This window comes from Mus caroli, unplaced genomic scaffold, assembly GCF_978045245.1.
Source record: "Mus caroli unplaced genomic scaffold, Mus_caroli_1 scaffold_3, whole genome shotgun sequence".
Lineage (NCBI taxonomy): Eukaryota > Metazoa > Chordata > Mammalia > Rodentia > Muridae > Mus > Mus caroli.
This window is the reverse complement of record NW_028227258.1, coordinates 68,168,815-68,181,365: the sequence shown is the minus strand read 5'-3', so window position 1 is coordinate 68,181,365 and position 12,551 is coordinate 68,168,815. Positions and strand designations below refer to the sequence as shown.

Genomic DNA, 12,551 nt, shown 5'->3' with positions numbered 1-12,551 from the left:
CAATGGCCTTTCTCTACACAAAGAATAAACAGGCTGAGAAAGAAATTAAGGAAACAACACACTTCTCAATAGTCACAAATAATATAAAATATCTTGGTGTGACTCTAACTAAGGAAGTGAAAGATCTGTATAATAAAAACTTCAAGTCTCTGAAGAAAGAAATTATAGAAGATCTCAGAAGATGGAAAGATCTCCCATGCTCATGGATTGGCAGGATCAACATTGTAAAAATGGCTATCTTGCCAAAAGCAATCTACAGATTCAATGCAATCCCCATCAAAATTCCAACTCAATTCTTCAACAAATTAGAAAGTGCAATCTGCAAATTCATCTGGAATAACAAAAAACCTAGGATAGCAAAAACTCTTCTCAAGGATAAAAGAACCTCTGGTGGAATCACCATGCCGGACCTAAAGCTCTACTACAGAGCAATTGTGATAAGAACTGCATGGTACTGGTATAGTGACAGACAAATAGACCAATGGAATAGAATTGAAGACCCAGAAATGAACCCACACACCTATGGTCACTTGATCTTCGACAAGGGAGCTAAAAACATCCAGTGGAAGAAAGACAGCATTTTCAACAAATGGTGCTGGCACAAATGGTTGTTAACATGTAGAAGAATGCGAATCGATCCATTCCTATCTCCTTGTACTAAGGTCAAGTGTAAGTGGATCAAGGAACTTCAAGTAAAACCAGAGACACTGAAACTTATAGAGGAGAAAGTGGGGAAAAGCCTTGAAGATATGGGCACAGGGAAAAAATTCTTGAATAGAACAGTAATGGCTTGTGCTGTAAGATCGAGAATTGACAAGTGGGACCTCATGAAACTGCAAAGCTTCTGCAAGGCTAAAGACACCATCAATAAGACAAAAAAACCACCAACAGATTGGGAAAAGATCTTCACCTATCCTAAATCAGATAAGGGACTAATATCCAATATATATAAGGAACTCAAGAAGGTGGACTCCAGAAAGTCAAATAACCCCATTAAAAAATGGGGCTCAGAACTGAACAAAGAATTCTCACCTGAGGAATACCGGATGGCAGAGAAGCACCTGAAAAAATGTTCAACATCCTTAATCATCAGGGAAACGCAAATCAAAACAACCCTGAGATTCCAACTCACACCAGTCAGAATGGCTAAGATCAAAAATTCAGGTGACAGCAGATGCTGGCGAGGATGTGGAGAAAGAGGAACACTCCTCCATTGTTGGTGGGATTGCAAGCTTGTACAACCACTCTGGAAATCAGTCTGGCGGTTCCTCAGAAAATTGGACATAGTACTACCGGAGGATCCAGCAATACCTCTCCTGGGCATATATCCAGAAGATGTCCCAACTGGTAAAAAGGACACATGCTCCACTATGTTCATAGCAGCCCTATTTATAATAGCCAGAAGCTGGAAAGAACCCAGATGTCCCTCAACAGAGGAATGGATACAGAAATTATGGTACATTTACACAATGGAGTACTACTCAGCTATTAAAAAGAATGAATTTATGAAATTCCTAGCCAAATGGATGGACCTGGAGGGCATCATCTTGAGTGAAGTAACACAATCACAAAAGAACTCACACAATATGTATTCACTGATAAGTGGATATTAGCCCAAAACTTAGGACACCCAAGATATAAGATACAATTTGCTAAAGGCATGAAACTCAAGAAGAATGAAGACCAAAGTGTGGACACTGTGCCCCTTCTTAGAATTGGGAACAAAACACCCAGGGAAGGAGTTACAGAGACAAAGTTCGTAGCTGCGATGAAAGGATGGACCATTTAGAGACTGCCGTATCCAGGGATCCATCCCATAAGCAGCTTCTAAATGGTGACACCATTGCATACACTAGCAAGATTTTGCTGAAAGGACCCAAATATAGCTGTCTCTTGTGAGACGATGCCGGGGCCTAGCAAACACAGGAGTGGATGTTCACAGTCAGCTATTGGATGTATCACAGGGCTCCCAATGGAGAAGCTAGAGAAAGTACCCAAGGAGCTAAAGGGATCTGCAACCCTATTGTTGGAACAACATGATGTACTAACAAGAACCCCGGAGCTCTTGTCTCTAGCTGCATATGTATCGAAAGATGGCCTAGTCAGCCATCACTGGAAAGAGAGGCCCATTGGACTTGCAAACTTTCTATGCCCCAATATAGGGGAATGCCAGGGCCAAAATAATGGGAATGGGTGGGTAGGGAAGTGGGGGGGCGCTATGGGGGACTTTTGGGATAGCATTGGAAATGTAACTGAGGAAAATATGTAATAAAATTATTAAAAATTAAAAAAAACTCAATAAATCAACTTCTAAAATAGAAAAGATAAAAAGGGAGGAAACAAGGCTTAGGCTAACGCAATAAGCTACAATCTAATCATGGATCTGATGCTTTGAGATGGTCCACCCCACATTGTACCCTATCTACCATCTACTGGATGTCATGGAGGAACCAAGTACATATGTAGTAGAGGCTCACTTTGTTTGGCCTCAGTAGAAAAGGAGTGACTAATCTTGGAGAGACTTAATGACTCATGGAGGGAAGTGCTGTGGGGCACCCTCTCAGAGGCAGAGGGGATGTGGAAGGACTAAAGAAATCTGAGAGGGTTACTGGGATAGGGCAACATTTGGGATGCAAATTAATAAAATAAATAATGAAAAAACAAGAAGCCAGAATACAGAGAAAAGAGAGAAGGTAGGTTTTCCAGGAGAGTTTTTCAGAGACAGGAAGAAGATAGAACAATGGACACACAGGTATAGAAAGACAGAATGATTCAGAGAGCCAGAAAGATCCAGAAGAGTAGAACAGATTGTCAAAATTAGTATGAGGCCAAGCAGAGCATTTCAGGAAAAACAGAAACAATACAGATTGAATCGGTGACCTGGAGAGGAGCCTTAAATCAACCAACTAGTGCTCAGAATGAACTAGGAAGGAGTGAGCTTATTCAGATATAATTTTCAGATGCTGAAAATATTCTAAGGGTTGAATAGATTTAACAGAAACTCAACGCTTCCAGGGCTAGGCCAAGGTTGACATGTGGAGGCAGAAAGCCTCAGAAATGTTAATAAATATAGGTGAATAATAGTTAGTGTTACAACAAACATGTTAGAAAGTCAACTGCTAGATCATCTCTGGAGGAAAGTCTGGTCAAGGCATCTTCAGTTTAGATACCAGTGTCCAGAGACTGTGAAAAATGTGATTCTAGGTGTTTGAGAACTGGGATCTGAGTCTCTGGTCCTTCCCACCAAGTTCTTAAAACAACCTGATGAAGAGTCACTGCTGTTAATAATAGCAATAAGTCCAAGGAAGGAATCAGAAATCAAAACCAATTGATTTATCCTGATGAACGAGCAGCACTGAAGTCAGAAATACAGGAGATCTGGGAGTATCTGAGCTAATTGAATCACTGTAGTTGTTTCTGTGTCCTCTAGACTATAGGTGTAAGACATGAAAAACTGGAGATATGAGAGATGTAGGCAGAATTTTACACTTCATTGTATATAAGGGCAGTAATAACAAATCTTTGATATCTCTTCAATATATGCTGCAGCCCTTGGAAAGCAGTAAAATCTCTCCCCTTACAGGACTAGCAGAGAAAGCAGGGCAGTCCAAGTCTGTAAAGGACAGAACTCATCAGGGGAGAATGCAGAGTTAAGAGGTGAATCCTGCCAATTAAAGTGATTGAATTGAGAAGCATTTAGGATATTCCTAAACCAGACCCTTAAGTGGCTCTGAAAAAGGAATTCTAATTATGATTTCCTGAGGTGAAGTACAAGACCACTACCCAAATTGGGTGGAGTCATCACAAGGTTCATGGTTCTGATTAGAATAACACGAAGGAAAGAAGAAAGGCATCTTCATAGTTTGGGGGCTCTGATTCCTGCCTACCATATAGGAGCTCTTCCTCATTCCCTCCAGTTTGTGAACACTCAGACTTCTGACATGTTAAGGAAAACACTCCTTCCCTGATCATTTTTATAGCAAATATCAGTGTAAGACAAACACAAGGGTAAATAAACAATCTCTGTGCAGAGATTGACATGATCACTTTAATTATGGAAGACTGACCCTAGCAAGCAAAGTAAACTGTTGATGGCTATTCTTCGTGTGTTACTACCTGTGGACTTAAGGACCATGCAAAAATTGATGGCATACCTTTAAATTTTTTTTTTTTTTTTTTTTTTTTGCTTAAGTAAAAGTAGATAAATCCAGTTCAAATACAGACTCCAGGTAGAAACACACACCTTTAATCTGAGTTTAGAGGCAGGAAAACACACACCTTTAATCCAGCTTTGAGACTAGAAGACACACCTTCAACTGGGCCACACCTTCTGCTCTAAGCCTATATAAGCACATGGAAGAATGACGCTCTGTCCTTGTCTGCTTGCTCTCATCATAAGAGCAAGTCCATTTCTTCACAGGTATTGGAGCCTACTTCTTCAGAATTCCAGCATCTACTGAAGATCACCTGAGACTTCAAACCTTGTGGACCAAGTAAGTACTGGCTTTAGCCATTGATGGATTAACTGGATCTGATCCTATAAGTTTTTCTCACATATCCACTTCCTATTATTATAAAGGAATTAATTCTGTGTGTTCTCTACATGACCCTGACTAATACAATGTATTTGAATGTGAATGTGTAACATTTTCCATGCTCATCCAAAGTTCTATATAATAATTGTTGTGCTTTATGTAAAGAGAGCTGGGATATGTTTGTTAGAACCAAATGTGGTAGAGTGGGTGGTGTACTTTGGAGGCCCATGCTGAAGCATCCCTTCCGCCTGTGGTATCAGCCACAGTGTCTAATAGAGTTTATTGTACAGTTTGGTTTAGTACAGGTTTTCTCTAGAATACAGTTTATTTAGAGCACTGGAAGGGGAGTTGACTAGGGATGAGGAGAGAATAGAGGCAGAGAAAGAGGGGGGAGAATAAGTAAGAGAAAAAAGAAGTGGAGAATCAGGCTAGGAACATGTGGAGTAAATGGGGGAAAGAGGAAGGGGAGAGAGGGAGAAAGTGGTTACAGAATCAGGGAGAATAAGAGAGAATAAAAGTGCAAGGAGGGGGTAAATAAACTGTTTTATAATGAATCAGACATACTTGGCTATTGACAGGTAACTGTTGATTGGAGCTTAGAAAGAATGATAACATTCTTTCATTTTGGATTAATTTAAAATAAAAGGTAACACTAGGCAGAGACAATTGTGGAGCACGAATAGGGTCAGTCATTATCTTTAGTTACTTCCTGCTGACTTTGGGATGATGAGTCTTTGGGAAACCAAAGAAAATATGGATGGAGATGTTGGCCCAGTCTTAGGAGAGTTTACTGATTCCTTGTTATCCGGGGTCTGTGGAACCATCTGTAGGTAAAAAGAGGACATCCAGTTGAAGCATCTGTGTCTGTGAGAGTAGACTGGAGCATTGGGTTGCTTCTCTGGATCTGTCATGGAAGTGGATTTTGAGTAAAGTCCTGGACCTGACAAGATGCTGAATCATTGTGTGTGTGTTGGGAGTAGTAAAAGTCTTAGTAGGAGGAGGACGAGGAAGACGAGGAGGAGAAGAAAATAATACATATGTAGTAGAGAATGAAGTTATGTATATATTTTGGGAGAAAAGAAGTACATTTTTCTTAGGAGTACATTTGAAACCCTTAGGTCTTGGTGGTTGAGGTGAGGGGAGTCCCAATGCTAGGGAACAGGAGAGGAATCCCATTTTCTAGAATAGGTTGCAAGTGGGAACATAGATTATTAATTGGCAGGTTTAATTATCAAAATGGTGTCTGTTTGGTCCATGAGAGGTAGATCTCATTGTGTTTCTTGGAGCTTATAAGTTTACAAAAGAGATAAATTTGTAACAGCATGAAGAGTTCTTAAGATGAGCTTAGGGAAGACAAAAACCTTTTCTGGAGCAGAAAGAGCAAGAAGGTCTTTTTCTTCTGTCTAGGAAACTTAAAAAAAAAAAAGGTTTAATGAGAAGCCTTTTGAAATCTGTATTGAAAGGACAGTTAATGGAAACTGGAAAATTTGATGATCTTGTGAATATGATAATTGATCCTATCGTTTAGCATGAGAATCACCTTAAGTCTATAGTTAAAAGGCAACCAAAGGGCAGTGGTGGCACACACCTTTAAACCCAGCACGTGGGAGGCAGAGGCAGGTGGATTTCTGAGTTCCAGGCCAACCTGGTCTACAGAGTGAGTTCCAGGACAGCCAGGTCTACACAGAGAAACCCTGTCTCAAAATAACCAAAAAAAAAAAAAAAAAAAAAAGAAAGAAAGAAAGAAAGACAACCAAAGGAAACTCATATTTGTACCTATGACAGCTGGTAGTATAGATTTAGCATGAGAAACACTTAAAGGCTATAGGTTAAAGACAATAAAAAAAAAAAACTTAAAATTTACTCTTGTGATTATAAGAGTTGGGATATATACTGGAATGTTTTATTAGGGTTAGGATAATTTATAAGTACTCTATTGATTAAAGTTAGGACAGTACTTTAACAAGGGAAGGAAAATGATAATTAAGTTTAGGAAAGGAAATAACAGAAGGTTATGTCTGTGGAAGGTTACATCTGAACTTGTGTATCCTTTATCTTGAAGCTGGAGAGTAAAGAAAAACTGTCTATGATAAGAGATCTGGTAGTCTTAAGTAGTTAGCAAATTGACTAATGAGCTAATAAGATGGTAAATTACCTTGGTAAGGAGCTAGAGGTTTGTTTTCTAGCTGTAGTTAGCTCAGCTCTCAATGTAGTTAGAAATTTGGGAAAAATAAATTATAATCTAGATGTCATTAATTAAAATGACAGGTTCATCAATAGTCAACTATGTAGAACGTTTTCTGAGGTCCCTGCATTCTCCATCACAACTCAGGCAGATTTTGGGTGTCCATTAAGCCCAGAAAACAAGAAGCAATTTTCTTGTGGAATAGGAACTGGGGGAAAAGACTCAGCTTGTCCTAGGCAATATGAGAGATTTAACTCTCTGGGAATCCTCAGTTTGATATTGTAGGCTGAGTCCAGGCACCCTCAAGGCAATGGAGCTCTGTAACTCGTGGTTATCATAACACAATCTATGTAGTCTTGTCACTATGCCTACATCTTCTGGGAGACCTTGGTGGGGTTAGGGGAGGTTGTAACGGTTTTGCTTTGGGTGGGGTGTGTCCTCTGTCCTAATAAGCTTAAACATAAGGCAGTGATCATTAACCTTTTTTACTATTGTAAATCTTTAAATTAATATTAAAAGTTATTATTTACCAAGGCAGGATAGAAGTAGGAGACCCTATGTCAGGATGTTCTAAGGTGAGGAGGCAGTGAGGTAGGAATTGCCTATAACAAAGATTATGGTTGGTTATTGGACTGTCATTAACTAAGATGGCACTGAAGCTACAGCCATTCATGTGACCTCCCTTGGCTAAAATGGCAATGAAGCAATAGCATAGAAGAACCTTATCTGCCCACAGAAAAGATGGCAGACACTCACAAATTTGCCCCAAACCAAGATGGTGCTGAATCTACAGTTCTGCCTGGAGGAATGTCACATGTTTGTTATATCTTGGAATGGCAAAGATAATTGTTTATCAGCAGATAAAAACATATAAAATGACAAACATATAGAGATAAATGGACACATTTTGTTTGGACAAAAGGTTACTGCTTTCTCCATAGTCAGCTTTTTTTTTTTTTTTTACTGTAGCCAGACCAGTGGGTCTGATCTACACATGGAGCAGGTCAGCTGTTACACCTGGTTTAGAGCTGATGCAGAACAGAATGGAAAGTAATCAGAGTTGAGAGTAGTGGTGGTGGGTAGGCCGCAGGAGCACAGAAGCGTAGGCAGAACTCAAACTGGTATGAGCAGGGCACAAGTGCTGCAAGGAAAAGAGAGCAAGCACCTTGGGAGGGGCAGGGAGTAAGAGGCAGGGCCTGCAGCTGTGCTCTGTCTGCCTGCAACTCTAGCAAGCATGTTTGGGCCCCATGGTTTTGGGTAGGGCAGGGAGCAAGCATGAAAGGGGGAAAGTACAGAGAGGAAGCTAGAGGCAGCCACAGAGGCAATGTCAGAATCAAAAGGGGGAACACTGTTTCTCAGTGGTTATCATACCCCAATCCAGGCAGTCTTTCACTGTGCCTGTATGCAGGAGGGAGAGCAAAGAATAAAGTGGCAAGAGATGGAGGTGGTGGGAGGGGACCTTGCATAGAAACCTTTCCATTTTTCTGGATGGCTGGTGAGAGACTTGTATAATATATGTAAGTGTCCTTAAACAGCAATGTAGAGTCATTGCTTAGTGGATATTGGGGCCAAATGTAGCCTGTGAATTGAGAAGCCTTAAAGATTGGGCGGCATCTCAGTAAGGATCCTGGGAGTGGCCGCAAAGGCATATCCTTTCTGGGTGGGAGTGGCAGTTATTAATTCCCCCTACCATCATCCTGAGGATAAGTTAGCTAAAACAACAGGAGGGACAGATCACCAAGACCTCAAGTAGTCAATTGGGGTCTGAGATCAGGCCAGTACCTGAGTGAGCAGAGAGGTAAATAATGGTTTAAACAGGCCTGGGGTTTCTCAGCAGTAAGAAAAGGGAAAGACACAGAGGAGAGAGGAAATGTCACTCAAGAAAAAAGTCCTAAAATGAGGAGTCAGCAAGGAGGACAATCATAAAGACTGGGACTGTCTCCATCCACAAGGACCACACAGGGTGGCTGTGAGCTCAACATCCCTCCCTTGGGACAAGGTGACATTTACACTGACCAGTGTGGGAGAGGGAGCTTACCCATTTGCTGGTGTTTGCATGGAGAGTTCTAGCAAGCAATGTGTGGAAGCAGATTATGTTAACTTGCAAGTTTTTAAATCTGTATCACAATATCAATGTTGTGTTTTTACAAATGAATCCCAGGACATGTTTGCTAGAGCAAGGTATGGTGAGGTAGGGAGTGGTACCCTGGTGGGCCGGTGCTGAGGCATCCTTCCCCCTCAGATAACAGCCATATATCAGGATTAGTAGAGATAAAAGTTTATTTATAGCATGGGAAGTGGAGTTGAGTATGGATGAGAAGACAGGAGAGGCAGAGGAAGACAGAAAAAGAAGACAGAGAAAGAGAGAGGGAGAGAGAAAGAGGATCTAAGAGAAATTCAAAATAAAATCTAAAGTGACCTATAATTTTATTCAACAGGAAGAAGAGTAAAGAACTTCTACTTCTTCTTCTCAGAACAACTTTAACCTCCACAAATCCTCCAGCAGAAATGTCAGAGGACATGGAATTCGAGAACTGGGGCTCCACACAGAGCAGTGTTGAGAAATTCTGCTATAAATGGACCATTAGCAACTTTTCATTTTGCATGGGGGGAATTCAGAGAAGGATTACAAGCCCAGTGTTCTCATCAGAGGAGAATAAGGAAGTGGCATGGTGTTTGAGGGTATACCCAAAGGGGGTTGATAAAGAAAGCAAAGATTACCTGTCAGTTTACATAGTTTTGCTCAGCCATCTGCAGAGCCCCGTTTGGGCAAAGTTAAAGTTCTGGATCATAAATTCCCAAGGAGAGAAATATCAAAAAACAAAGAGCCCCACTGTCGAATGCTTTCTGACATATGAACAGAGTGGATTCAAAAAGTTTCTCCTTCGAGATCTCCTCCTTTCTCATCGGAATTGCCTTCTCCCTGAAGATCAGCTCACCATCTGCTGCAAGGTGACCATAGTAGGACGCACATATAACATGCCTAGACAAAACATAACACCTGCAATCAAGGATCCAAGGCACATGTTGACAGATGACCTAGGAGAGCTATGGGAGAATTCCCTCTTCACAGACTGCTGTCTGTTGGTAGCTGGCCATGAATTCAGGGCTCACAAGGCCATCCTAGCAGCTCAATCTCCAGTTTTCAGAGCCATGTTTGAACATGAAATGAAGGGGAGTCTAAAGACCCCTATTAAGATCCATAACCTGAATCCCCAAGTCTTCAAGGAGATGATGGGTTTCATCTACACGGGGAAGGCACCACACCTCCACAGCCACTCCATGGCCTGTGATGTGCTGGCAGCTGCTGACAAGTATGGCCTGGTGAGCCTGAAGGTCCTGTGTGAGAATGCCCTCTGCAGGAACCTCTCTGTGAAGAATGCTGCACACACTCTCATCCTGGCTGACCTGCACAGCACAGAGAAGCTGAAGACTCAGGCCCTTGATTTCATTGCCTTTTATGCCTCTGAGGTCTGTGAGACCTCAGAGTGGAAGTCAATGGTGGAGTCTCATCCCCACTTGGTGGCTGAAGCATTCCAGTCCCTGGCTTCTGCACAGTGTTCTTTCTTGGAGCCGAAAGTGATCTCAGGATCTAACCAGCTATGATTTACATCTTTCTTCCAACAGCAACAACAACTAGTGTTGTTACCAATGACTTCTGGTTAGACTATGGTATTGGGGAAGAATTTACATTGAATCTGGGGAAAGGCATCATGGTGGATGAGGATTTAAATCACCTGGAAAATGGTTAAATAGTGGGTGTAGGAAGGGCAGCACTGCAGTCTGGGACATTCTACCTGACATCTACACTTTTGATATTCTTGTGTGATTCTTGCCTAATGTCTTGCAAACTGAATAATTTAGGTGCTGGCCCTAAGCATGGGCCAACTGAGTTTCTTTGAAGAAATCTATCTACAGTGGACTGAGCAGAACAGATGACCATAGTCAGAGGAAAGGAGAAATCAAACGTGAGTGTTTACACATCAGAGAAGGAAAAACAGTGTAGAGTTTCTTTTGAAAGACTCATTTGTGGGAACTCAGCTGTAAAAGCAATTACTGCTCTCTCGGAGAACTCTGTTTAACTTCCCAGCACACACAGAGGAGTTTTCAGCCACCTGTAACTGGTTATTCAGAGGATCTGACGCCCTCTTCTGGTCTCCATAGCCACAAACATTTCTGTAGACAAATCTTTAAGCAAATAATTTTTAATATGAATAAAACTTTTGAAATCATTCTGGATTCCAGAGATGTTTATGTTAAGATAAGTGACGTGTAGTCTAAGTAGCCAAGCTGAGCTGTGGATGTTTGTGCAGAACCCTTGCTGTCCCACCAGTAGTAGAAACTCATTGTCCTTTTTCTTGGAATTTAATGGTGGCAAATTAGAACTCCACCATCACGCTCTTATGACAACTAAGAAGTGCAGGCCAAATTGGAGGGAGTCTACTCCTTCTGGGAGAAGTGTTTGTGGGTCAACACATGCAAAAATGTCTAATCTATTTTGAAAACATTTGAAGGGATTGATTCATTACACATGTATATAACCTCATTTAGTGGTTTTCAAATTTCTTTATATATATATATATATATATATATATATTATTATGTATTTTCCTCAATTACATTTCCAATGCTATCCCAAAAGTCCCCCATACCCTCCCACAAACTCCCCTACCCATCCATTACCACTTTTTTGCACTGGTGTTCCCCTGTACTGGGGCATATAAAGTTTGCATGCCCAATGGGCCTCTCTTTCCAGTGATAGCCTACTTACGCCATCTTTTGATACATATGCAGCTAGAGTCAAGAGCTCCAGGGTACTGGTTAGTTCATAATTTTGTTGCACCTACAGGGTTGCAGATCTCTTTAGCTCCTTGGATACTTTCTCTAGCTTCTCCATTGGGGGCCCTGTGATCCATCCAATAGCTGACAATGAGTATCCACTTATGTATTTGCTAGGCCCTGGCCTAGTCTCACAAGAGACAGCTATATCAGGGTCCTTTCAGCAAATGCTTGCTAGTGTATGCAATGGTGTCATCATTTGGAGGCTAATTGTAGGATTGATTCCTGGATATGGCAGTCTCTAGATGGTCCATCCTTTTGTCTCAGTTCCAAACTTTGTCTCTGTAACTCCTTCCATGGAAGATTGCTTCCAATTCTAAGAAGGGGCAAAGTGTCCACACTTTGGTCTTCATTCTTCTTCAGTTTCATGTGTTTTACAAATTGTCTCTTATATCTCGGGTATACTAAGTTTCTGGGCTAATATCCACTTATCACTGAGTACATATTATTTGAGTTCTTTTGTGATTGTGTTACCTCACTCAGGATGATGCCCTCCAGGTCCAACCATTTGCCTAGGAATTTCATAAATTCATTCTTTTTAATAGCTGAGTAGTACTCCATTGTGTAAATGTACCACATTTTTGTATCCATTCCTCTGTTGAGGGGCATCTGGGTTCTTCCAGCTTCTGGCTATTATAAATAAGGCTGCTATGAACATAGTGGAGCATGTGTCCTTCTTACTGGTTGGGACAGCATCTGGATATATGCCCAGGAAAGTTATTGCGGGATCCTCTGGTAGTACTATGTCCATTTTTCTGAGGAACCTCCAGACTGATTTCCAGAGTGCTTGTACAAGCTTGTAATCCCACCAACAATGGAGGAGTGTTCCTCTTTCCCTACATCCTCGCCAGCATCTGCTGTCACCTGAATTTTTGATCTTAGCCATTCTGACTGGTGTGAGATGGAATCACAGGGTTGTTTTGATTTCCATTTCTCTGATGATAAAGGATGCTTGGACTTCTTAAAAGAGTTTTTCATGTTGTGGACAACCA

General features: G+C 41.2%; 1 protein-coding gene across 1 annotated transcript; it reads left to right on the top strand.

The window, feature by feature from the left end:
• The first annotated feature begins 9,228 nt into the window (after positions 1 to 9,228).
• Positions 9,229 to 10,326, top strand: LOC147005569 (TD and POZ domain-containing protein 1-like). Its single transcript, XM_085835303.1, has one exon. The coding sequence runs from the start codon at positions 9,229 to 9,231 to the stop codon at positions 10,324 to 10,326; it is 1,098 nt and encodes a 365-aa protein (XP_085691429.1).
• The last annotated feature ends 2,225 nt before the right edge of the window (positions 10,327 to 12,551 follow it).

Coding starts and splice junctions, on each gene's coding strand:
- LOC147005569 (XM_085835303.1), top strand. CDS start 9,229: ATGTCAGAGGACATGGAATTCGAGAACTGGGGCTCCACACAGAGCAGT.